This window comes from Lepisma saccharinum, chromosome 7 (genome assembly GCF_977018435.1).
Source record: "Lepisma saccharinum chromosome 7, izLepSacc3.1, whole genome shotgun sequence".
In the NCBI taxonomy this organism is placed as follows: domain Eukaryota; kingdom Metazoa; phylum Arthropoda; class Insecta; order Zygentoma; family Lepismatidae; genus Lepisma; species Lepisma saccharinum.
In genome coordinates, this window is record NC_139235.1 from 63,678,477 (window position 1) to 63,702,875 (window position 24,399).

A 24,399-nucleotide genomic window follows, 5' to 3' on the forward strand; every position below is an offset into this window, starting at 1 on the left:
ACCTGGTACACACACTAACAAAGGTCAGTCCATGTCACAGACACACACACACACGGATCTCCAGAAAATTTTGTATACTTGTAGCCTTGACGTAGATAAGAAACCATATATTTTTTTTTAATTAGAGGAGGTCCAAGTTCTCAGGATTTGCTTGTACATGTTGCAGCAGTGTAGTACATTAATAAAACAAATATTTCAGCGTATAGCCTTCAGAGCTCCATGAGCTTTTTTTCTGTAAGCCAATCAAAGTGCACAGAATCAAAGAAAATATGCCTTAAGACATCTGTGATTTTCTCACTGTTGCAAAAAATTATTTTACATAAAAAACCTGTTTCTTACTGCAAAAATTATTAAATTGTAGAAATTAATATTTTAGTCAAATATATTAATTTGAATATCTCTATTTATTTAAATTAATCTTTTAAGTATGTTCTAATTCTAACATATTATGAAAAAAAGTTGTGGGGTTTCTGTTGCTTATGTACAGAGGTTGTTTCCGATCTAAGGTGACGATTTCAAACTGCACCTACTGTAAGAGAAACCATGTCGCCACCATCGAGAGTGCTCTATTTGGTGTCCCTGCATCTTGGCAATTGCCGACAGCGAAGTTTCCACTGTAGGAGACTGGCACGAAGTGTAGTATGCCCAGCCTCAACAACTCCTCCTGACAGGCTTTCCATAGCCCTTCAATGGTGCAGGGTCTCCTGTGAGAGAAGGCTCGTTTCAGTAGGCTGAAGGTGCAAAAGTCCATTGGTGAGGCATCAGGTGACTTCACTGGAATGTCTGTGAAACAAATGTCACGAATTCCAGTTTCATCTGCCATTTTTTGGAGGAAGAGGCAGGTTGAGCGAGATGTGTGACTTGACACCTTGTTTTGAGCTTATGAACACGTCCTTTGCGTCACTTTTCCAAACCCAAATCACGGTGAATGATGGTGTGCTCTGTCTTCAGTGATGTTTATAGCCGGTTCGCGATACTTCTCTGTGTGGCTGGATTCTCCCTGATGACCAGCGCCTGGACGTCCCGAAGTGTAGCTTGTGTGCTGCTAGTGGCAGGCCGGGGGTTGGCCTGTTTCTGCCCCATAGGAATCATCCCACGCCTCGCCTTACCTGCCCCTTTCAACACCAGTGATATGCCATTTTTGGACACAGTGAATCCACGCTCCTTGCACAGTTTTATAATGGCACTATCACTGTAGTTTACGTCGGAAAGATATGTAACCCTCCCAATATGCACTGATTTTCGGCAGTATTTTTCCCCGATATGCAATGACCACACCTGACACGCACAGTCAACGCTCCAACATGCCCACATGACTGGCAGCTTCATTCTCTTCCCGCTTGGTGGTGGTGCAAGAGGTGTGCAATTTCGTCACCATAGATCGGAAACAACCTCTGTATAACGTATATGATAATAGTGACTTGAATTACATTACATATTGAAATATATTTTTTTTAATAAATATACTACACTCCTGACAAGACGACTCCAGAGGGAGAGAGAGAGAGATAGAGATATAGATATGAGTAAATCCTCAAAACATCGATGAAGTGTAACTGTAGGGGTAGGCAGAACGAAATATAATTTGGGCACTAGCCCCCCATTTTTTGGAGCCAGCTTTTTTTTTTTTTTTTCCAAATACAGGTTAAGACAGCCATGAATACAACTAATGTAAGCTATGAAATGTGACCTTAAAACATTTAATTTATTAATCAATAAAAGTTACGATAAATTCACGTCGCAGTGAAGAACAAGCTGTCTATACTTTGCTTATCATGGAAATGTGTGCGAATATAAGATATTTTTCGGATGTTTGAGTGTGTCCGTTGTGTGTGAGAGAGAAAGAGAAAGGAGTGCATGTTAAAAATGTGTACAATCCATGAAATCCCCTAAGCTCGACCAATTTTTTTTTTTTTTTTTACTAATAAATTATGTCCAGATAATATTCAAATGTAGTCTAAAAATATGCACTTTTCATATCCATATGATATCCAAAGTACATAGAAAAACTCTCTAAATCAAAGCATATAATGTTCAGATAACGTCCCACTTGATATCCAAAACATGTCACATTCTTTGTTGCAATTAGCCAAAAGTGACAGAAATGCGATGTTAAGTAACAAAAATCAAATCAAATCGAGAAAAGAGAATTGTGTATTATTTCAGGAGACCTGTAAGCAGCATGACCTTTTCTTTGCCAAAGAAGGGGAGGTACACTTGACCCTGAGCTGTTTTAGTTATATAATTTCTCCCACATGCATCCATGGATTTTCTGCTTTTAGTTTCAGAAAATTTGGTCAGCCTAAACATGGAGGACATTATTAAGAATTTCTCCCTGGTTGCACAAAAATATTGCCTGGTCTGATTAAACCTCCTGCAAGTAGAGTAACCAAAGACTATATTGTGCAATTCTCAGAAATTTTGAGAGGGGTGTTTTTGAGAAAATGCTTTCTGAAAAACATCAAAATGGATTGTTCTAATTTTTTTACAAAGAATTTTCTACATAACGTTAGAAGTTATTGCAGAAATGGCATTGCAAATAGTTAGTACAGTTACCAAATTCTATTATCCCAGCAAAACTCACTTCACTTTTTTTTAAAAAAAAACAAAAACAATTTAACTGAAAAAAATTTCAAATTTTCGTCATTTGATTCTTAATTTTATAGTTGAAGAGAGTTTCATAAATATGTTCCTTAATAAGGTTTTGGAAGTACTTTGAACAAGCTTTCAAAGAAAGGAAACCTTTAGTCTCTACCATTTTTGGTTTTTGATTTATAGTGGTTTGAATATTGTCTCTTTCTTTCTTTCTTTCTTTTTCCTTTTTCTTTCTCTCTCTCGAAAATGAGAGGGGGAGGGTAAGAAAGAAAGAAAGAAGGAAAGATTCCCCTCCCCCTCTTTCTTTCTTTCTCTCTCTGCATTATTTTCCTTGTGTACTTTTTTTTTTTCAAATAGGTGTCTTTCTTTGCGAGCTTGTAACACTAACAAATCAACAGAAAAGAAAAATATTTTATTTTTGGACATGCGTCATGTAGTCCTTAAAACACACATTTTTTTGCAGCAAAATCTGTGATGGTGAGTTAACAGCACCTGTATATATATGTGTGTGTGTGTGTGTGTATATATATATATATATATATATATATATATATATATATATATATATATATATATACACATACACACACAGTGATCAGAACGCTACAACTACAGCTACTCTTCCAAAATGTAGCTTCGCTACAGCTACAACTACATTTACCGAAAAGTAGCTCGCTACGCTACTTCTGCATAAAAAAAATGAAAAACAACCATATGGGTATTAAAAAAATCCCCTACTATTGGTAAATAGATTCTGTTATTTATTATCATGATTCCAGTCATTTGATAATTTTGAAAGCAGTGTTACTTCAGTTACTTATTTTTACTATAGTTTTTGAGAATACCATACGTATGCAAGTGGCATATCAATTCAAATTTAATATATGAACATTGCAATTAGGGTGTTACCCAAATTAATTATTACAACTATACACAAATAAAATTTGGTAGGATTACGTAATTATGTTCACCTTAACATATTTTTCTTGAGAATAAATATTTCATTTTTTATAGACTGATATGAAGTCATCATTTTGAATGAAAAGTACCTGGAGCCCTTTGACTACAAAAGGGCCCCAAGTTTGATACCCAGCGGAGGCACATTGTGGTTACGATCCAGTCTAGATCAGCTTATCTATGCATAAAATGGACTCAAAACAAAAACTAGGAAAGACGCCAAGTTGGGAGGATGAGATCCTCCTGCTCCTCCATTCCCCACACTGCTCATCATTCATCATTCTTCCTCGTTCTCACAATTAGCCGAAAGTGGCAGAAAGCGACTATAGATAAGAGAATAATTTAAATAAACCATTCATCCTCATTTTCATGATTGAGAGAAGTGGAAGAATAGATGAGGAGGTAAACAGAAGAGGACAATGGGTGGTGGACTATATCAAAGTGTTCGAAGATTAATATGGAACAGGGATGTACCTATTAATATGTCTGACAAATTTACAATTCATGATGGGTTAAAACAAGGAGATGCATTATCTCCATTGCTCTTTAATTTTGCCTTAGAATATGCTGTTAGGAAGGTAAAAGAAACTAAGGAAGGACTAAAATTAAATGGTGTGACTCAGTTGTTAGCATATGCAGATGATGTAGACTTACTGGGGGATGATGTGAATACAATTAAGAATAATGCTAAAATATTTTTCAAAACTGCTAAAGAGATAGGTTTGGAAGTTAACAAAGAGAAAACTAAATATATGCTTACAGGCCGAAACCAAGTGTTAGGTAATAATCAAAATCTAATTATTGATAACAACTCGTTTGAACCAGTTTCCAAATTCAAATACTTAGGAGTAATATTAACAAATGAAAATTATATTAAAGAGGAAATAAAAAGTAGGCTTAATTCAGGAAATGCATGTTACTTCTCTCTTCATAAACTTTTGTCTTCTCGTTTAATATCTAAGAATCTAAAAATTAAAATATACAAAACCGTAATTTTGCCTGTAGTATTATATGGATGTGAAACTTGGTCCCTTACATTGAAAGAGGAACATAAATTGAGAGTATTTGAAAATAAGATCCTTAGGAAAATATTTGGACCTAAAAGGGATGAGGAGACAGGTGAGTGGAGAAGGTTACATAATTTAGAACTACATAATTTGTATTCATGTCCAGATATTGTTAGAATAATTAAATCAAGAAGACTTAGGTGGGCAGGCCATGTGGCACGAATGGGAGAGGAAAGAGGAGTTTACAGGATTCTTGTTGGGAAACCTGATGGTAAGAGACCTGTAGGAAGGCCAAGACGAAGATGGAGGGACAACGTTGAGATGGATCTAAGGGAAGTCGGTAGGGAAGGAAAAGAGTATATAGATCTTGCTCAAGATAGGGAAAGATGGAAGGCCTGTGTTGCTGTAGCCATGAACCTTCGTGTTTAAGAAGGCTAGAGAGTTAGTTAGGGATGTACCTATGAAATGCAAGAAGGTAATATATAACACATACTATGTGCCAATAATTACGTATGGAGCAGAGACGTGGACAATGACATAGAGAGACAAAGAAAAGATGCAGGCAGTGGAGATTAAATTTTTAAGGAGTCTTTTGAGGAAGACTAGAAGGGATAGAATAAGAAATGAGGAGATCCGACAGACAGTGGGTGTAGTGAAGCTTCAGGACAGAAAAGATCAGGCACAGATGAGATTGTTCGGACACATGAAGAGGACGGATGCAGAAAGACTACTAGTAAGAGCTTACAATGCACAAGGGGGAAACCAAGATGTCGGTGGAAAGAGCAGATAGTGGAGAGTGTTAGGAGAATAGGACAAAATTGGAACAACGTGGAAAGAGAGGAATGGTGGAAGACCAGGAAAAAGTGGAGAGGCTTGACTTCTACTATGCCGACCTAGCAAGAGGCAGGAAACAGCGAAGGATGATGATGATGTCATGATTAGCAAAAGTTACAGAAACGTGATGCAAAAGTGGGATAAATACATAAATTTGAAAACTATGTATATTAACTAAAGAAAATTGTCATTTCTGCAGGGAAGTCAATAAGTCGTACATACTTTTTGCAATATGACAAAATTATTGAGGAAACTGTCGTGTAAACCTGAGTGTTCTAAATGTATTGTAATTTTAAAATTTGTGAACAAATACTATCGCGAAAGTAATTGTAATTCCAGAAACTCTATCATTCTTGTAAGAATAATTTCTTGCTGGTGAGATCCTATATACTGACTATGATCAATGCTGTTAACGTACTGAGCCATTTATTGCTGGCACTATTCCCTTGTCAGTGCAGTGGAAAATCTATCGCTCGTTTTTGCACTGCAAGTTGTGTCTTACACAGCAATTAATGACATTTTGGTGTGTCTTACACCATGAATATCTACAGGATTTGTTCCGGGGGTGATGCAAACGAGGCACTTTTTTCCAGTGGTGCAGCAAACGAGGCACATTTCTCCCCAAAATAGCGATACAGATAAAAAAAACGTAGCTGTTAGCAGGAATATATTCATATATGTCAGTTAGTTATCTGGATATCTGAATTCTTCAGATACTAATTAAATACGCAGAAATCTACAATCTAGATAATCTGTATCTCCATGTAATAGGCTGTCTTTATGAACCTCCTGCAAAATTAAGGGTTATTGTCAATTTTTTCTGACGCTGTTGCCACATTCAAAATTCACCTCAAAATGCTAAGAAAAAAAGTAGCTGTAGCGAAATTTTCGCTACAACTACAGGAATTTTGTAGCTTCACTACCGCTACAACTACAATTTTCAAAATGTAGCGTCGCTACAGCTACAAATTTTGTAGCTAGCTACAGTAGCTCGCTACTTCTGACCACTGTGTGTGTGTATATATATATATATATATATATATATATATATCTTTGATAAAAATACACATCCAAAGTTTTGGCAGAAAATATTTAGGTTTTCTGCCACTGGTTTCCTCTTTCAGTTAGAGCTCTTTGAAAATGCTCGATTTTTTATTTCACAATTTGAGCCCATATATCTTTGATGAGGGGACCTAAAAAAATTATATTTACTGCATAAAGTGTACTCTGTAAAAAAAAAAATGAGATTTGAACGGGATAACGGGGAATTTGGGCAAAAAATGTAAATTTACGTTGTTGGTAACAAATAAATATTTACCTTTAATGAACTAGCATGCAATGAAAATTATTGTATTTATTAATTACATCATGCAAATGGCATAGTAAGTCTGTTACAAAGTATTATGAATGAAAAGATGTGTGAGGCAGAGGTTTGACTGAGTGGGTTAAGACATGCAACTAGAATACCATTAGTGCTTCATTCCCTCCCTCTTGTACTAGCATCCTTTCTCTCTTATAAATCTTTTTTTTTACATAAGAAAAGTCGCATTGATTTTTCTTGTAAAAAGATTCCATTAAGTATTAAAACAAGCAATTTGTACAATTGAAGAGAGAGAATGCCTTCCTCTCTTTCACAACTAGAAGTACTTTCAAAGCTGCGTAAAATGGACATTTTGAATAGGGCTGAGCCGATACCACTTTGATACAGATACTAGAAAATTGCAATAATTAAAATTTGTTCAAAATAGTGATCAACATTGGTGTGGAAATATTCTTCTCGAATTATATGCATCAATTTACCAAGAAATTTGCTTTAGAATATTCAAGAATTGCATCATAATATTAAAATATATATTATGTATTCACAAAATATAGTTTTTCAGTCGAAATTAGTGCAAAATAAAAATAAACTTTGAATTTTGCATAATTTCCAGGATAATTATAGACTCCACGAAAGTGTTGCGTGGCATTTTGGCAGACCCTGTGAAAGACCAAAATGCTGGAAAAGTATCAGCTGGTATCGGTAGATGAATTACAACCGATACTTTCCGATACTGATACATCGGCATCGGCTCAGCCCTAATTGTGAATAATGGCGTAAATCTAGTGGCATGCTAAAGAATTCCATTTGGGGTTTGGATAATGATGGTAAAGGAGTTATTAATTCTCTTGACATTAAATGTAGTCTGTACAAGGTCTGGCAATATATATCTACCACTTTCCAAGTTTGGTATTCCCTAGGACCCCACAGTAGGGATGAAACCCAGCATGCATACATATACATATATAAATACTATATATCCAAAAACTCTCCTGTGAATGGTCACATTAATCACTATTGTATTCCACTGAAATATAAGCTCTAATAAAAAGTCAGCAATGGATATGTTTCAAATAACTGCTGAACGAACATAGTTCCTGGACTGTTACAGAAAGGTACATTGGGAGCCAAGGTCAATAGTGTTGCCAAACTGCAGTAGCACGACCAAATATACAAGTGGATCACAATAGCGACCACTACATTGCTAAGAAACCTACCTGAAATAACAAGCATTTCTAGAACATTAGTAGAATCATTATTATGGATGATCCAACTATCGTACACTCTACTGACATAACATTGCTGCTTAGTAATTCAGACTACAGTTTGGCTCACATCTCACCGCATCCCAAGTAAATTGATCAACATTTTAAAATAATTTTGTATAGAGGCTACTCATCGTTCAATATTAAGAGTATGAAAACAAATGTTAAACATATCCATTGGGACAAAACTAAGCACCCAGATAATATTAACAAAAAAGTAAACCTTCTTAATGATGGTATTAGTTTTGCAGGTCAAGTGGTAGAGCAGCCGCAGGCTGAAATTTGCCCACGAATTTCTAATCTCTAATTTTTCATACAAGGAATGAAATCTTTCAATGCAATTTTTACAAACTTGTTTTGACAGAAACTACATTGGTCTTTTAGTTATTAATGCACATCGCCATTCATACAGTAAATTACACAAGGACATCGCCATTCATACAGTAAATTACACAAGGAAGTTGTCATTAAGAAATTTAGTACATTTGAGTCTGGTAAAGTTAAATCAGTCAATTTAGCTAGTTTTTTCTGGATTACAATTTCTGAATTGAAAATTAACAATGGGGTCAAAAGGGAGGTGCACGAACATAAGCAGGCCGAAGAAGAAGAAAACTTCCTGAATCTGACAAAACTTGAACCCCCCAAAGCTTGAACAGAAATAATGAAAATGGGACATAAATTCGCCATTAAAAAGAAGCATTTGAAAAAGAATAATTCATCATAGCCTCCGAAAGGATTGTGGGAGGGCTGGATGATGGAGAAAATACGGTTAATGCTAGGCAAAATATACGTGATATCATAGACGAACATTTGCACTCCAACCTTAAAGTTCGAGAGATATATAAGAACCATGGTGAGTACCAAAGGGGGAAAGAAGACAAAAAATTTAGGGGATACATGCGAGAGGTGAAAAAATGGGTCAATGACAATAAGATCAGATAAGGAAAATTAAATGGTAATAATGGAACAAGATGCGTATCATAAGAAACTAGAGGATACTTTTAGGAATAAGGATTTTGAAGAAATTAAAAGGAACCCAATCAATAAGAATAGAAAAGAGACAAAGAAAGGCATCGAAACTAGCATCACCCTAGGAACTGCCGAAAAAAAAAAAACTTGTCAAAGAAGGGAAGATTCCAACACCCTTCGGTATCCAAAAAACACATAAACCTGAAGTCCCGCCAGGGGCGCCGACTTGTCAAAATTATTGGGGGGGCTCTGATCACTGAAATAAATGAATGAATGACTCACTCCCTCCCTTTTTTTAAAAATAAAAATTACGTCTTCGTATAGCAGTTTTTAAGCAGCTATTATATTCCTCATGCAAATTAAATGTAACATGAAAAACGTTTAGAAAATGTTTCAAAGTCTCTTTATGTCTTTTGTGTCTGCTCATTTGTTTTTTTAGATAACAATTAACATTTTTATTGAAAAGTATGTATTTACATTAAGAGGCCAACCTAACAGTTTTATGCCGGCCTCGGTAGCCGAATGTGTTGGGTGGTCGACTTGACTCCCTTTGATCCAGAGGTCTCGGGTTCGAGTCCCGACGATGGCATGGGTGTGTTTTAATGTCCGCAACAGACATGTGACGGGTTGCAAATAACCTTAGTGTTGACGTACCCATAAAATATCGAATATTTACAATATTTAACATTTTTATTTAATTATTTACATAAATGCTAACATAAATCGCAGGAAAATACAATATTTTACTTTTTAAATTTAATTTTGCAATAATAAAAAACACATAGCATGTACACTAAGATATAAAGTGACATACATAACAAAAACATATGAACATGATTTCAAAATAAAGCAAAAGTTGCTTTACGCACTGGGTTATTTTTTAATGAACTCATTAATGAGGGGTCTCAGGTCCAAATTATCAAGCACAGTTTGATGTATGTGGAGCACCACTAAGCTGCTTAGTCTCTTCTGCCCCATTGTAGATCTCAAATATGTCTTTAGTCGGCGAATAGCACTAAATGACCATTCGGCTGTGGCTGTCATCACTGGCACAGTGGGGAGGACCATCATGAATTTGGCAACTTCAGGCAGAAGCTCCTAGAGGGTGCTGTCTTCCAAAAGAAACTTCCTTATGTCACGCATGGTAGTTAGAACCACTTTCTTCTGTTTGGCGATAGCACCAAGCATGGACATGTGTAAGGAGAGCCTATCGGCATCCAAATCTTGGCGAACGAATTCTCGTGTTTGCTCAAAGTTTGTTGTGCAACTGTTCACAGCTGAGATGTTACTTTTTGTAGTCCTGTAGATTCATGTTCTTGTTTAAGATATGATTTTGCTGTGTCACAGACGTCAGTGTACATATATTGATTTATAATGCTATTTGGGAGTTTAGAACTTGTGAGTTTTGGCAGCATCAGGATTTTCAAGTCTCTTAGGGACGTGATGTTGCTGGGGCAATTCTGGTTCATCAACGAGGCTGGGTTTGCCCTCTGTGCATTTCTGCCAGAACTGCTCAAAACCCATTCGCTTTTCTTGAAAGATGTCAGTCAAGTATTTTAGTTTTGATTCCACTTCTGTAGCACCAAAGCGTGGAAACTGAATCTTACAATTTACCTCTTCTATTGGATCCATCACATTGTATTAGAGGAAGAGAAAGAAAAATGTCTTGAAGTGAAGCATAGTCTCCAGGTATCCAGCACATTTTGATGCTGCGTCAGTAGAATCTTCTTCAGAAAATTTCTCAAGAAAATTGAGAAGGTTTTCATAGTTCCTTAAGATCTGTTGCATACTGGAGGCTCTCAACGTCCACCGATGAGGGCAAAGTGGTCGCAGTGCAGTATGGCTAGCCTTCTCATTCACATCAATAATATTCCTAAATATTTGCATTCTTTAAGGGGATTCCCAAACAGTCTTTTAGAAGTCGTCGGATAAATTCATTATGTCTCTGATTAATATATGTATAATAGTAAATAATAATTATATACTTAGTGTCATGTGTTTTGCTGTCCCCGGTCATAGCCCCCCCCCCAAAGTTGATGGTTTAGCGGTCTCAGCCCACCAAAGTTGATGGTCTAGAACATTTCAAATGTGTATTTAAAGTTAAGTTCATGTGGCACAATTCAAAGTAAACTTTACAAGAGAAGCAAAATAATACATTAGATCCTCTTAAGCAAAATTATTTGGGGGGCTCTGCCCCCACATCATTAACATTGGGGGGGCTCGAGCCCCCCCCCCCCCCCCAAGCCCCACGGAGTCGGCGCCTATGAGTCCCGCTTAGACCTATCATCCCAATGTATGACCATCCGGGATATGGTTTGGCCAAAGAAATGGTTAAGAGACTGGGGAAGATCAAGGATAATCCTCAGTTTAGTGTAAAAAACTCTGTTCAGGTCAAAAAGTCCATTGAAAAACTGGTTTGAAGGGATAATAACACCATTAGTAGTTTTGATGTTAACTTATTCCCGAGTGTACCCCGAGAAAAAGCTGGAGACTGCCTCCAGAGATGGCTCTTAGATGTTGGGGTGGAGATTCTTGTCACGTGGGAGTATATCCGATGTTTTTTCTTCTTACTGAATATAATTACTTTTCTGTAAACAATAAGATTTTTCGGCAAAAATCTCAGGTTTCATTGCCAACGTTTTCATGCATTATGTTGAAAAAGCAGCTTTAGATCAAGTGGGGATAGGCTTAATGTATTATGGCAGATATGTTGACGACATCCTTATTATAGGGGACAGCAATGCATTAGACACAGCTTTTGTTGAATTAGGGAAACAAGATGTCTTTTTCACATCAGACAAACACTTGAAAAAAAGTAGGAATATAATAAAATGTCCATCAGCTATTCATTGATTTAAAAAAAGCATATGATTCGGTCAAAAGAGATAAATTATATAATATATTAGTCGAGTTTGGAATACCTAAGAAGCTTGTTAGTATGATAAAAGTATGCACCAGAACAACAGAAAGTAAAATTCGTGTCTGACAAATTTACAATTCATGGTGGGTTAAAACAAGGAGATGCATTATCTCCATTGCTCTTTAATTTTGCCTTAGAATATGCTGTTAGGAAGTTAAAAGAAAAACTAACGAAGGACTAAAATTAAATGGTATAACTCAGTTGTTAGCATATGCAGATGATGTAGACTTATTAGGGGATGATATAAATACAATTAAGAATAATGCTAAAATATTTTTCAAAACTGCTAAAGAGATAGGTTTAGAAGTTAACAAAGAGAAAACTAAATATATGCTTACAGGCCGAAACCAAGTGTTGGGTAATAATGAAAATCTAATTATTGATAACTCGTTTGAACCAGTTTCCAAATGTAATTTTGTCTTCTCGTTTAATATCTAAGAAACGAAAAGTTAAAATATACAAAACAGTAACATTGCCTGTAGTATTATATGGGTGTGAAACTTGGTCCCTTACATTGAAAGAGGAACATAAATTGATAGTATTTGAAAATAAGATCCTTAGGAAAATATTTGGACCTAAAAGGGATGAGGAGACAGGTGAGTGGAGAAGATTACATAATTTAGAACTACATAATTTGTATTCATGTCCAGATATTATTAGAATAATTAAATCAAGAAGACTTAGGTGGGCAGGCCATGTGGCACAAATGGGAGAGGAAAGAGGAGTTTACAGGATTCTTGTTGGGAAACCTGATGGTAAGAAACCTGTAGGAAGGCCAAGACGAAGATGGACGGACAACGTTGAGATGGACCTAAAGGAAATTGGTAGGGATGGAAAAGAGTATATAGATCTTGCTCAAGATAGGGACAGATGGAAGGCCTGTGTTGCTGCAGCCATGAACCTTTGGGTTTAAGAAGGCTAGAGAGTTTTTTGGATTTAAGCATTACCAAATCTGAAAAAGGGCTTACAACCTATTACAGTCCCCTAGTGACAATACTGACACTAGGGGACTGTAATAGGTCTTCAACTTTTATTTATTTTAGTTGTGGTATTTATTTTTAACATAGGGAATTTTTAACCAGCGAAGACTTCCATCGGAGTTTTTATGATGTCACCATAAGTTTTTACCTTTTCTATCCTCAACTTATGATTTAACAATGCGGGACCATGTTTGGCACCTAAAGTTTTTATTTTATTACCTGATGAAGGAAGTAGTACATACTTCCGAAACGTCGTTCTGAAACATTCCTACTCACTCACATAAGTTATTTATATATTTTTATTTTTTATTTCTATTTATGAATGGTTTGTGCATGGTGCATGGTTCCTGGGGTTTTGGAACCCGAACAAAAAAATCTTTAATACGAAAGTAGGAATTTTTCGGTAGAGATGGTTTAAAACACTGCATACCCACGGATGATAGACAACGCTAGTCAAGATTTGCCCACCATATTGTGTGTAACAGAAGCGAAAAAAGCTAAGAACAATAAATACTCGTAATGTGAAAAATTACAATTATTTCTGTGAAAAAAGCAAAATCCCACCTTAAAAAATGCTTTGCAATGCATAATAGGTAAGTACGAATGTAAAAAAAGATGAAATGGACGAGTGAAATGTGTTTTCCTGATAACAGACTGGTACTGTAGTCATAATTAGAGACCGGATTTTAAAGAAAAGTTTTTTTTTTTATTTTTCACTACAGATCAGGAATAAATAACAAAAATGTTGATAATTATCTTCCACCAACAAGATTACATGGTTTTAACTTTCCTCTTCTTCCCTTTTTAAAAGTCCACATTTCCCCTTCTTTTTTTAAACATTTTTCTTTTTGGTCCCTATATTTCAGCCTACATTCCATTTTTTCCTCCCTTTTAAAAAACATCTTCCTTGGCCCCTTTATTGATAAGATATCAAATATTTTGCAAGACTTTTTTCCCTGAACAAAATATTCAGCAATTGTCTCTTTGGTGCAGCTTAGAGGAAAGAAGGAACCAGTGCCTTCCTTCTACCTTCCCTTCCCTCCATGAGTGTTGGGAGTACATTGCAGTAATTGTTGAAACAATGCGATCTGGGCTTAAGCAGCAACAAACACATTGTAAGCTGCATGCATGTTGGGTAGAAAGTGTACGTACCTATCTGCTAGATTTAGACTTTTATTGTGAAGTTTTTAGAATAGTTTTAACTTGACTGTGTAACAGTGATGACAGTAATGGCGAAGCCCGGTACAAGTGGCAGCAGCTAGCTATGGAATGTAAGCTGTTGCAAGGAAGATTTCACCTTCATCCATCGATGGTAAGATTATTCGCTGTACTTCACCTTTAAAAAAGGAAATGGAAAAGACAATAGTTTTATTTTTGCACTCCTCTAAAAATATTATTTTAAATGAAACACTATAGTCCTTTCTTTCCCCTTTCTTTGACAATAATTTTTCCTATTTTGTCCTTTTTAGAGGAAATTTTTTCCCTTTAAATAAAATAACAGATAAGAAAATGTCAAATGGTAGTTATATTTTTTAACATTTCATATATTCATGTTCTTCCCCTTTTGTGGCCCTTTACAACTATTTCCCCTCGTGTAGGCCCCACAAGTCCATCCTCTAACTCCCTGACCTGAATACTACAGTATTGATATATAAGTAATTATCCTAGATTTTTAAGGTTAAAATAAAACATACTTTTTTATAATATTGCCATGTTTATTATTATTTCATCTTTGTTTTTAAATTCTTCATACAGTTATTATGTACAGTGTATGTACAAAACATAAAAGTTAAAACGTTTATTTTTATCACACACTTTTTTTGTCATATCGACATGCTCAAAAATAAATACAGAATACTTTGAGCCTCAGATCTCCATAAAAGCTACTAGTACACTTTTTTTCTCTTGCTTTTCTGTTATTTTTTTAAATAACTTCCATTTCTGTAAAGATTTGTTTCTGGCATTAATACATATGATACTTGTTACAAACTAAGTGCGCAGGATTTGTCAAAAAATACCTTGAATATTATAGATACATACATAGTTCTTAAAAACTCTGTTTTCCTATGATTTTTTCCTGCTAAAATGACTATAGCACCCATTTCAATATGGCAATGGTGATTTTCTCTTCTTTATTTTCTTTCTTTTTTGTTATTTCAAATACAGCTTTCATTCATTCTCACTTGCAAAGAAAAATCACACATCCCTTTTTTTTTAAACACATTTAAAAATGACAGCACCTAGAAACATAGAAGACTGTATAACTTTATGGTATAAGCGTATTTTGATAAGTATATATATATTTATATATATATATATATGTATTTACATAAATATTTTTTTAATATAAATGCCTGGGGAGAATGTACTGTATCTGATATAGCAATTCTATAAGTTCCTTTAATAATAAAGCTGCATATTTTTTGTTAAAAAAATTAACCTACTCATAAAGAAAAAAATTAAAAGCTGAAACTTTTTCTTGTTGCAGAAATATATATATATAAAAAAATGCTACATCTAAACACACTATACTTTACATAGAATGGAGGGAAATTATAATAATACTTGTCATTGTCTTAAAGAGGAAAAATGTGTAAGAACAATGAAATGGTTATACGTACGACTACATCAGGGAACAGAAATTATTAAAAATAAATATAAAAAAAAGACTAGTTAATATGTTGACTTACACTACACTGAATGCATAGATTTTTCAAATGACATGGTATCTTGTTTTATACAGAGAGGCATGATAGAGAGTAACGGTATATTTGCATAATTTTTGTCTGGGTTCTTCAACAAAATTCTCTCTCGTACACAAAGAAAGGAGGAAGGGTGATCATGAAAACACAAACTGCATAATGTAAACAGGTTTTTTTAGAACACAATAAATATATTACAGAGACATGCGTTCACTACTATACCTTGCATTTTGTAGTTTTTTTTAGGTATACAATTCACGTGGACGCTTTAACAACTTTTTTTTTTCCCCACTGCTAATACTATATTCTATTAAGAATAATGCTATTGTGTGGCCATTATTAAAAATACATATCTGGTGCACAAAAAAATAATGTACAACTCAGAGAATAGTAACACTGGATATTTGTAGAATATGTAAAATGCTCTAGAACAACAGGGTAAATTACACTGGTATAAAATGAAAATGTAGCTTGCATACTTAAGTTTGGAGTTTTTGATGCTCTGTTTAGCAGTTTACCTGCTGCATATGTATGCAAAACTAGGTATGGAGGAAGCAAATGTTAAAAAAAGTATGGTTATTACACCATGTTCACAGTAAAACAATAATTGTAATGATATTAACAAACAATTGCTGCAAATTAGGTGTGGCACAAATCAAATACACTTAAAGAGTTTTAAAAAATCTACACACTGCAATTGTATTTCAAAATTCTTGACATAGGGGTGTGTTTAATGGACATACTTGTTTCAACTGTGTTGTGACAACATAATCCACTCCCTCCCTACACTGCAGTCTTCTAAGTTCATAATCTGCACTGAGGACTCAACTTCTATGATATTCAAAATAGATGCTTTTTTTTATATACATACATACACACACGACACCCTCACTCAGTATGGAAAAATAATATGAAATGAAAAAACATGGAGACAGTATTTTTTTTTTAAAAAAACTTGTCTCATTAGAATAGCATCGATTGAAGATAAACTATAGATATCTACAAAAAGAAACAAGGGTATCAAAGTGGTTGATACCCCTTTCTCTTACTATTGCACCCAGACTGCAGACAAATACAACAAACTCCCTCAGAATCCTTCACTATCTTTTCCCTTTGAGGCATTGCAACATCTTGGACTGTCCCAAGATCACTAAGGCAAATATTTCTTCATTTATAACATTTATATACTTCGAAACAAGTAATCCTCATCTTTACTTTGATAATGTACATAGGTTTAACTGCACACCAAGTGTGCAAAAAACAAAGTACATAACACACAGCACCAGTTGTTTCCTGTTTATCAAACAGTCAATATTTCCTTGTAAGAAAATTGAGACTATTTACTTATTTGCAAAGGTAGATCTAACTGCATACTCCAGGTTCCATAGTCAGAACACCATTTGTTGGATCGTATGATCCAGCCAAGTAGTATATATCATTGTTGTCGTATATACTGTTGTACCGTGATGGTTCTTCACCAATTTTCTTCTTGTATTCTTCAAAGGCAAGAACCTCACACTTGTGAGAAATTGTTTGTACATCGTTTTCATCTATATGTGGGGACTGGAACAAGGCTCCCTGTAAAAGCAAAAGAAACAATTTAGGTCTCTATCCTTGTTTTGAAACAGGTTCTGTGTAAAAGCAATAAACAGTTTCTAGGACATGAACAATTTCATTTTATTGACCTAACAGCCAACACAATTTGTACAAATGAGATGCATTAACGAGTACACTATCAGTACTGACCGATTTGTGTCATGGTAGATTAGCAAAACTGCTGATAACTTTTCCAGTGAAATATTTTTATTTGCAGCCTAAAAGTTTGTTCTATTTTTTAGATGAATGCACAGGTACAATTTGATTCCACTGGTTTGTAATGTTTAAATATGATGATTGTCTCTAGATGAGAACCCAGGTGAATTAAAAAATTCGGATCTTAGTTGAAAGTACATAACTAGAAATTAGTCATTTTTGTAATTTATTAGCACATGCAAAATCAAGGAAGTAGACTTACCGGATATTTGAGAGCAGAAAGGCACTTCCCTCCTTTAGTCTCTTCAGGGTGATAAAACCACTTCACCTTCACCACCATGTTACCACCCCATGATTCCCACATCATTTCAATGCGACCAATGTATGGCCTATCAGGACGCCCAGTTGAAAGAAACACCGCACAGTCACCAACCTGCAGAAGACACATACAATATGATAATTTCAATGCCGTACTTATTACTGCACATGGAATTAAATTTGTGTGTACTTTTTTTTATCCCTCATTGCAAACTTTCTGGTTTCTACCGTACAATTTATGTAATCTTGCATTTTTGTACTTATGATCATCATAAGAATTGTAGCTTTCCTGGCGACGTGATTGGAACAAGTGTTCTTGGTTTACCAGCCAGGTTTTTATCGGCATTAGCTTCCAATGTTTCGAGGGCATACATTGCTCATCATCAAGAAATCACAACATAATCACATTCCCTGATGATGAGAGCGATGTATGCGCTCGAAACGTTGGAAGCTAACATCGATTTAACCTGGCTGGAAACCCGAAAACATTTATTCATATGATCATAATGTTTGAAATTCATGTTTTCAGTTGATCTTGATTCATTGTCCCAAGTGATGGTAAAATGGCTTTGTAATTGAGATCACAGAAAATCAGAAATGCATCTAAAGTATTCACGATGGATGCGATAAATGCAGTTTTAATATTGTAGTTTCGTATTTCTGAATTGCATTGCTTGTTCTAATTATTTTCAAAGGGCCACTGCCTTCAATAAATGAGGATACAACATCTGGGACAGAGATGGTACTGCATCACTGCTTTGTTTGTTCCCGGGTGACGGTAGTATCTTGTTTCTTGGCGAGATTTCCATTAACGAAAGCAGTGGTCCTTCAAAATTAATTGGAAAAATGATCCAATTCACAACACAAAAACACGAAACTTTATATATGCAGCATCTAAAATAGCTCTAAACAAGTAACAATGAGGATTCTACAGAATTCAAGATGAAAATTACTGTGCTAACTGATATACACAGCATGGAGATTGAAACAAAATGTTTACGTTTCACAAACTTCTTATTTGAATCAGCAGAGACTGAAGTATTTGCATTAGAAGATGATCAAATCCATTCATTTTTCTGGGCTATGTACAGTATTGGCCAAATTATTGGACTCAATGTAAAAAAAAGAAGCACATTTCCTTGTTTTGAAAGTGTTCTAACTAAATATATTTGACGATTGTTATAACTTTTTATAGGATTAAACTGTTTGTCTGCTTTGATATTATCTTGTTTCCCACAATCCTTTCTATTACTGTGTCCAAAAAATAGGTGGCACCATGATTCATTGCACATTCGCATAAATGGCTGGAACAATATGTACATTGTTTACCGTGTTACTTATGCTATTTGTTTTGGTTATAAGAAAGGAAATAATATTAATTCTGGTTGTTGTAAGGGTGTTCTTTATTTGTAAATCCGGAGCAACATGAATTTCATAAACCACGTGGTTTGAAGTTTAGGAATAAGAGTGAAATGGAATTGTACACAAGCAGTGTACACCTTGGCTATAAAAGAGCCAAAGATGAAGACCAAACGTGGTCATATGAAGAAGTAGTGATAATACATACTTGCAGTGTGTATAACAATGCAATGTGCATCACAAAACATTAAATCTGTAAATTTCCTCCAAATAAAGTGTTTATCTGTGTTTCATTTTATCAACTAATGGATCCAATAATTTGGCCAATACTGTATATCTAGCTTATAAATAAAATTATAGCACCTGGTATTTATATTACAAAGAATCTCTTGTACATGAATGGCTAGAACCTTTGCTTTTCATATGAGTGGTCCTAGGTTCGATTCCTGATGAGATTGGTGGTGGTGGTGATCCAGCACCATGAAGAAAATGCGGTGCTACTTGAAAAGAGTAGCGACTCCACACTAGCAATGAGATTCTATGCACTGACCACACTTTACATAATGAAAATCTGCTTTGCAGGTCATGACTTCATTGGGCTGTTGTGTCATCAAGTTTACAGTATTATATTTGAAATTATGAAAATAATAGGATTGAAATCCAAATATCATAGGAATTATGCACAATATGTATGTGTGTGCTCAATTCTTATTATTTCTGCACCATTATAAATGGAAGCTACTTCAATATTCTGATGAAATAATGGGAGTTTGGTTTGGTTTATTTTACTTCGCTTTCCTGACACTGGCTAATCGTGAAATAATGGAATTGTGCTATTCTAAGAACTACAGCTATCCTCAGCAGGGATGATCACAAAATCCAGATATCCAAATATTTGGAAAATCTAAATATCTGGATAATTTGGATATCCAGATATGTATAGTATTGATATATGGATAGAACAGATTTGATGAAGGATTTGTAGAAAATCTGTAGTGAGATATGAAAAATCATGAATAAAAGAATATGAGGATAGCCTGTAAAATGTATAAATGATAAAATTGTCTGGATAATGCACACATTCGGATATCCGAACACTTCGGGTAATCTGTATAATTCAGATAGTTTTGATAATCTGAACATTAGAATATTCGATATCCAGATATTTGAAATTTGGATAGAAAATATCTGATATATGAATAAAATTTTATCCGGATTTGGCCACCCCTAATCCTCAGCAACAATGAGTGCCTCCAGGAATGCTCAACGTTGAAGCAAAGCGAGGCAGCAATTGCTGCTTTAGCCATCAAGGATTTCACGTGCTACCTACAGTCAACATAGTTGTCTGCTAGTGGCAAGATGACAGGGAGGAGACACATGTAGCATAGTTTTGTATATTATACAAAAAGATAGTTTCGGTTGAAAGTCATCAGCATTTACGTAACGGTAAATACAGTACATTACATCTGTCATAGTTTTGTGTGTGTGTGAATGTGCCCAATATCTGCTGCAATTGTCAAGTAATCATATTGACAGGAATAACTGGGACATTGAGTGGAATCAATTCTGCCATAATATGTAAACTTAATTGAATGTGCTGAATCAAAGAATAAAACTATGTAAATAACAGTATGTTAAAATGCTACTTTCAGCAACCTTTCCATGAAAATAAGAATCCTAACATGAGTAGAATTTAACCTTCATAAATAAATTTAATTAACTTACTGTGATCGTTTCTTTGCCCCGCTGGATCGACTTGAAGAACTCTTTCTTGCCTCGGCCTTTAGCTCCGGGCCTCTTGAACCCTTTCCCTGACCAACCCCAAAGCTGCCGTGCTGGAAGGAACGCGGCTATCTTGCTGCGACTCTCGAGAGATGGTTGCCTGTCCCTTTTCTTTGGCTTCCCGCTATCCTTCTGCTGAAAAAGAAGAATGACACAATTCAGTACAGATGCAAATGAACAAGCCACTTCAGTAATATTTGCTGTTGCATTTTGATGGTGAATGATTGGAGAGGTCTTAACGAAATATATTGTGTATTCTGTAGAAACAAATTTTGTCTACCAACATTTGTCCCTTCTTCCTATTAAAATACATAAATAAATACCAGTAGTTGTTAGATCTGTAATTTATTTTCCTCAGTCCTTAGTCTCTATGTACATGCTAACCTGTCCATTTTCTCATCTGCCAAAATTTAAATTCTTTGGAAAACTTTTGTTCTTGACTTTCCATGCTCTTTAATATCCATTTGTCAGTCCTACACATCACCATTTGCTGCGAGGGCTGGACCCTCTGTTGTGTCCAGTCTGTAATGTTTTAATTCTTCAGCACATCCTTCTCAAACGTGCGGGGACCTCCCCGATGGTGTAGTGGGAACGTTGTCGCCTTGTAATCAAGGGGTCCCAGGTTTGATACCCAGTGGAGACACATGGCACAGTGGTTTGGATCCCACTTTAAACTGTACATCCAGGCCCAATTAGCCTTTCTGTGCATAAAGTGGACTTGAAACCATAATTCAATCAATTCAATCAAATGTGCGGATTTTCAATTCCTTAGACAAAGCTTCAGTCTTCCCAGCAATTTATCATCCATGTTGAAATATGACGAGATCATTTTAACTAGGCATACCATATTTTTTTGGGCCCAACCCAGGACATATTCGCGATCAACTCGTTACTGCTGAATTTCAGGGTTTTTTTTTTTTACAAAAATAAATTGAAATTACTTAAAAGCCTTAACATTTTATTGGAACATTAAACCATAAATTGAACAAGAAAAAATATTAACATTTTTTTCTAAAATCAATCGATTAATTTTCATATGTTTAATTGAATAATACATTTTCTGATGTTTAGGAAACCTCTCTGTTTTAGGTAGCCATTATCTGTTGGTTGACTCAGTTGTACTTTTCACAAGACATGACTTTTTTCAGAAATGGCTTGTTTGTTTTAATAACATCATAAAATTCACAACATGAAAGTTCTGAATTAATTTTAACATTCAGCAGATGTTTAACAGTGGATACTAGAAGTCTACCGCTTTCTGCAGACCAAATATTCCCCATAATTGAAAATACTCTCTCAACTGGAGCAGATGTTCCACGCAAAAACATAGCAAACTCAACCATTTTAGAAATGTGGGTACATGAAATATCAGTCTTTTGAAACACCTTAAAAATTGCTTGCCACTTCTCTTCAATAGTATCTGGTACTTCTTCATAACTTGAACCTGTTGGTTTTGAATTACCTTCTCAGAAATCCTGGTGGTGAATATTCAATACCGGTAGCTATTTTCATGTTCAGATTCTCAAAACCCCGGACAGCACTGAAAAACCAGGACTGTCCGGGCTAATCCCAGACGTATGGTAAGCCTAATTTTAACTAATATTTTTAGCTTTGTGAGAAGAGTGGGTCTTTTCCACTCTCTCTGAGGAAGTTTTTTAGTGTATCCTTAAGTTTGCATGTCCTGTGCAGGTCCTTTAATCTTTCTCAAGGAGATCTTTACAAGTATTTAACTTTAAGGCAAAGAGTGACAATTTCGCACCAGGTGTGCATTTATTTCAATATCGTTGGAATGGGGACTGCTATTAAAAAGAAACCAGACTATACAAGGGACTATGAATTTCTGCCCTTGTTGCAAGTGGAAGTGCGTTTGCAAGTTAATTATTAAGCTGGATGTTTGAAAAATATGATCAATGAGAATTTTCAGAATCCCATGTATTCCTTATGGAGAAGAAAAGCAAAACAACTTCAAGTTATGGCTAATCAAATTGAAGATTTGACTTTTCCACCTGTGAATCAAATCCTTAACCTGTCCTCTTTCCGTATATGTTTTTTGTGCCATCCAAAGTTTGATATTCCCAAAAGAACAAATAAAGTAATACTCCCATGAACGTAGTGCTAAGTTTTCTCCTCCTCCTATGACCAGCACACAGACCTCTCTTTCCTCAGCTTGCCATGGGAAAAGGTCGGTGGATAAGGAGTTTAGGATCCTCACATCTGGCTGGACACAAACTGTTCCACCTGAGGGGATATTTCCACATATACATTGAAGGGTGCAAAATGGCCATACATTCCGATGCACTCATCGTCATTATTCATTCACCTTCGCTATGTACTTTTTCTTTCTTGGTAACAATTTTAGTTCTCCTTTGCTAATATTTAGATATTTGCACAAAACACAAGCATATTTTGCAATTCAAAAAACTATTTACTTCTCTTGAAGTTTTGACTTTTCCACCTGCAAATCAAATCCTTAACCTGTCCTCTTTCCATTCATGATTTTTCTGTGCCATCCGAAGTTTGATATTCCAAAGGGAACAAATAAGATATAAATAAAATAAGATATCCTTGTAGTTTACAGTTATTACAAGCACAAATGCAATATTCAATGTAACATTTCAGGAGCTGAAGAGAATGTGTTCTCCCAAAATGTTATGTTGAAAATTGTGTTTATGTGCTTGTAAGAACCATGAACTACAAGAGAAATAATTCTACAATGCAAGCAATACGGACATAGAAGAAAAAACAACAAAAACTTACCTTTGCACTTTTCTTTCCATCAGCCTTCCCAGCTGACGGATCCTTCTCTGCCTCAGCAGACTGCTCCTCCACCTCGTCTGATTCGCTCTGCTCTTCGTTCTGGCTGCTCTCTTCTTGGTCTTTCTCTTCTTCGGGCTCTTCCATCGCTGGAGGGATTTCCTCATCTTGGGGTTTGAACTTGACTGTGCGCTCCGGCTTCTCTGCATGATCTGCCGCATCCATGGTGCTGGAAACTGAGGTAGTTGACGGCGACTCTTCACCCGACAGCTTAGATTCTCCGCCCGAGGTTGAAATTGGCGACTCGACAGACAAAGATGATGTCAGCATCTCCTTTGATCTGTGCCTGTCCCGGTTGTGCTTGTGCCTGTGCTTGCGGTGGTGGTGGTGATGCTTATGCTTGTGTTCCTCGCATCTTGCCTTGTGCTTCTTGTGCTTTCTCTTGGCAAGTTTCCCTTCTCTGGCCAGCAACCGCTTCAGCTTCTCTCTCCTCTTGTACTTCTCCTTCCTCTTCAGACGTTTCTTTTCCCTGTCTTTCTTGTCTGTCACTTCCTTATCTTTCACGTCCTTTTCATCTGACGGGATGCTCGTTCCTTGCAAGGTCTCATTAGGTTGCAGCACAGATGCTTTTGCAGGTGCGGTGGTTGACGATGCAGGAACCTAAAACGAAAGGAAATTGCTCATTCCCTTCACATGTCATCAAAAATTAACACTCTCTTAACTAACTTAACTCTCTAGCCTTCTTAAACCAGGAGGTTTATACCTGCAGCAACACAAACCTTCCATTTTGCTATGCCATTCAAGCAATTCCTGACTGTTCTTCAAAGAACATTATGAACAAATTAAACTTCTAAAGAATTATACATGTTTCTGTGTAAATGGGT

General features: G+C 35.6%; 1 protein-coding gene across 3 annotated transcripts in view; it reads right to left on the reverse strand.

Annotated features, from left to right (window-relative positions):
* Positions 1 to 14,560: 14,560 nt before the first annotated feature.
* The window catches only part of wge (BAH domain and coiled-coil containing protein winged eye), a 184,012-nt gene continuing 174,173 nt past the window's right edge, over positions 14,561 to 24,399 (reverse strand). For all 3 annotated transcript variants that reach the window (XM_083125352.1, XM_083125353.1, XM_083125351.1), the window contains 4 exons: positions 23,519 to 24,175; positions 20,705 to 20,896; positions 17,565 to 17,735; positions 14,561 to 17,128 (listed from right to left, as the gene is read on the reverse strand). In XM_083125352.1, the coding sequence (XP_082981478.1) occupies positions 16,913 to 17,128; positions 17,565 to 17,735; positions 20,705 to 20,896; positions 23,519 to 24,175 (1,236 nt within the window). In that variant the 3' untranslated portion in view covers positions 14,561 to 16,912. The remainder of the gene's footprint in view (positions 17,129 to 17,564; positions 17,736 to 20,704; positions 20,897 to 23,518; positions 24,176 to 24,399) is intronic.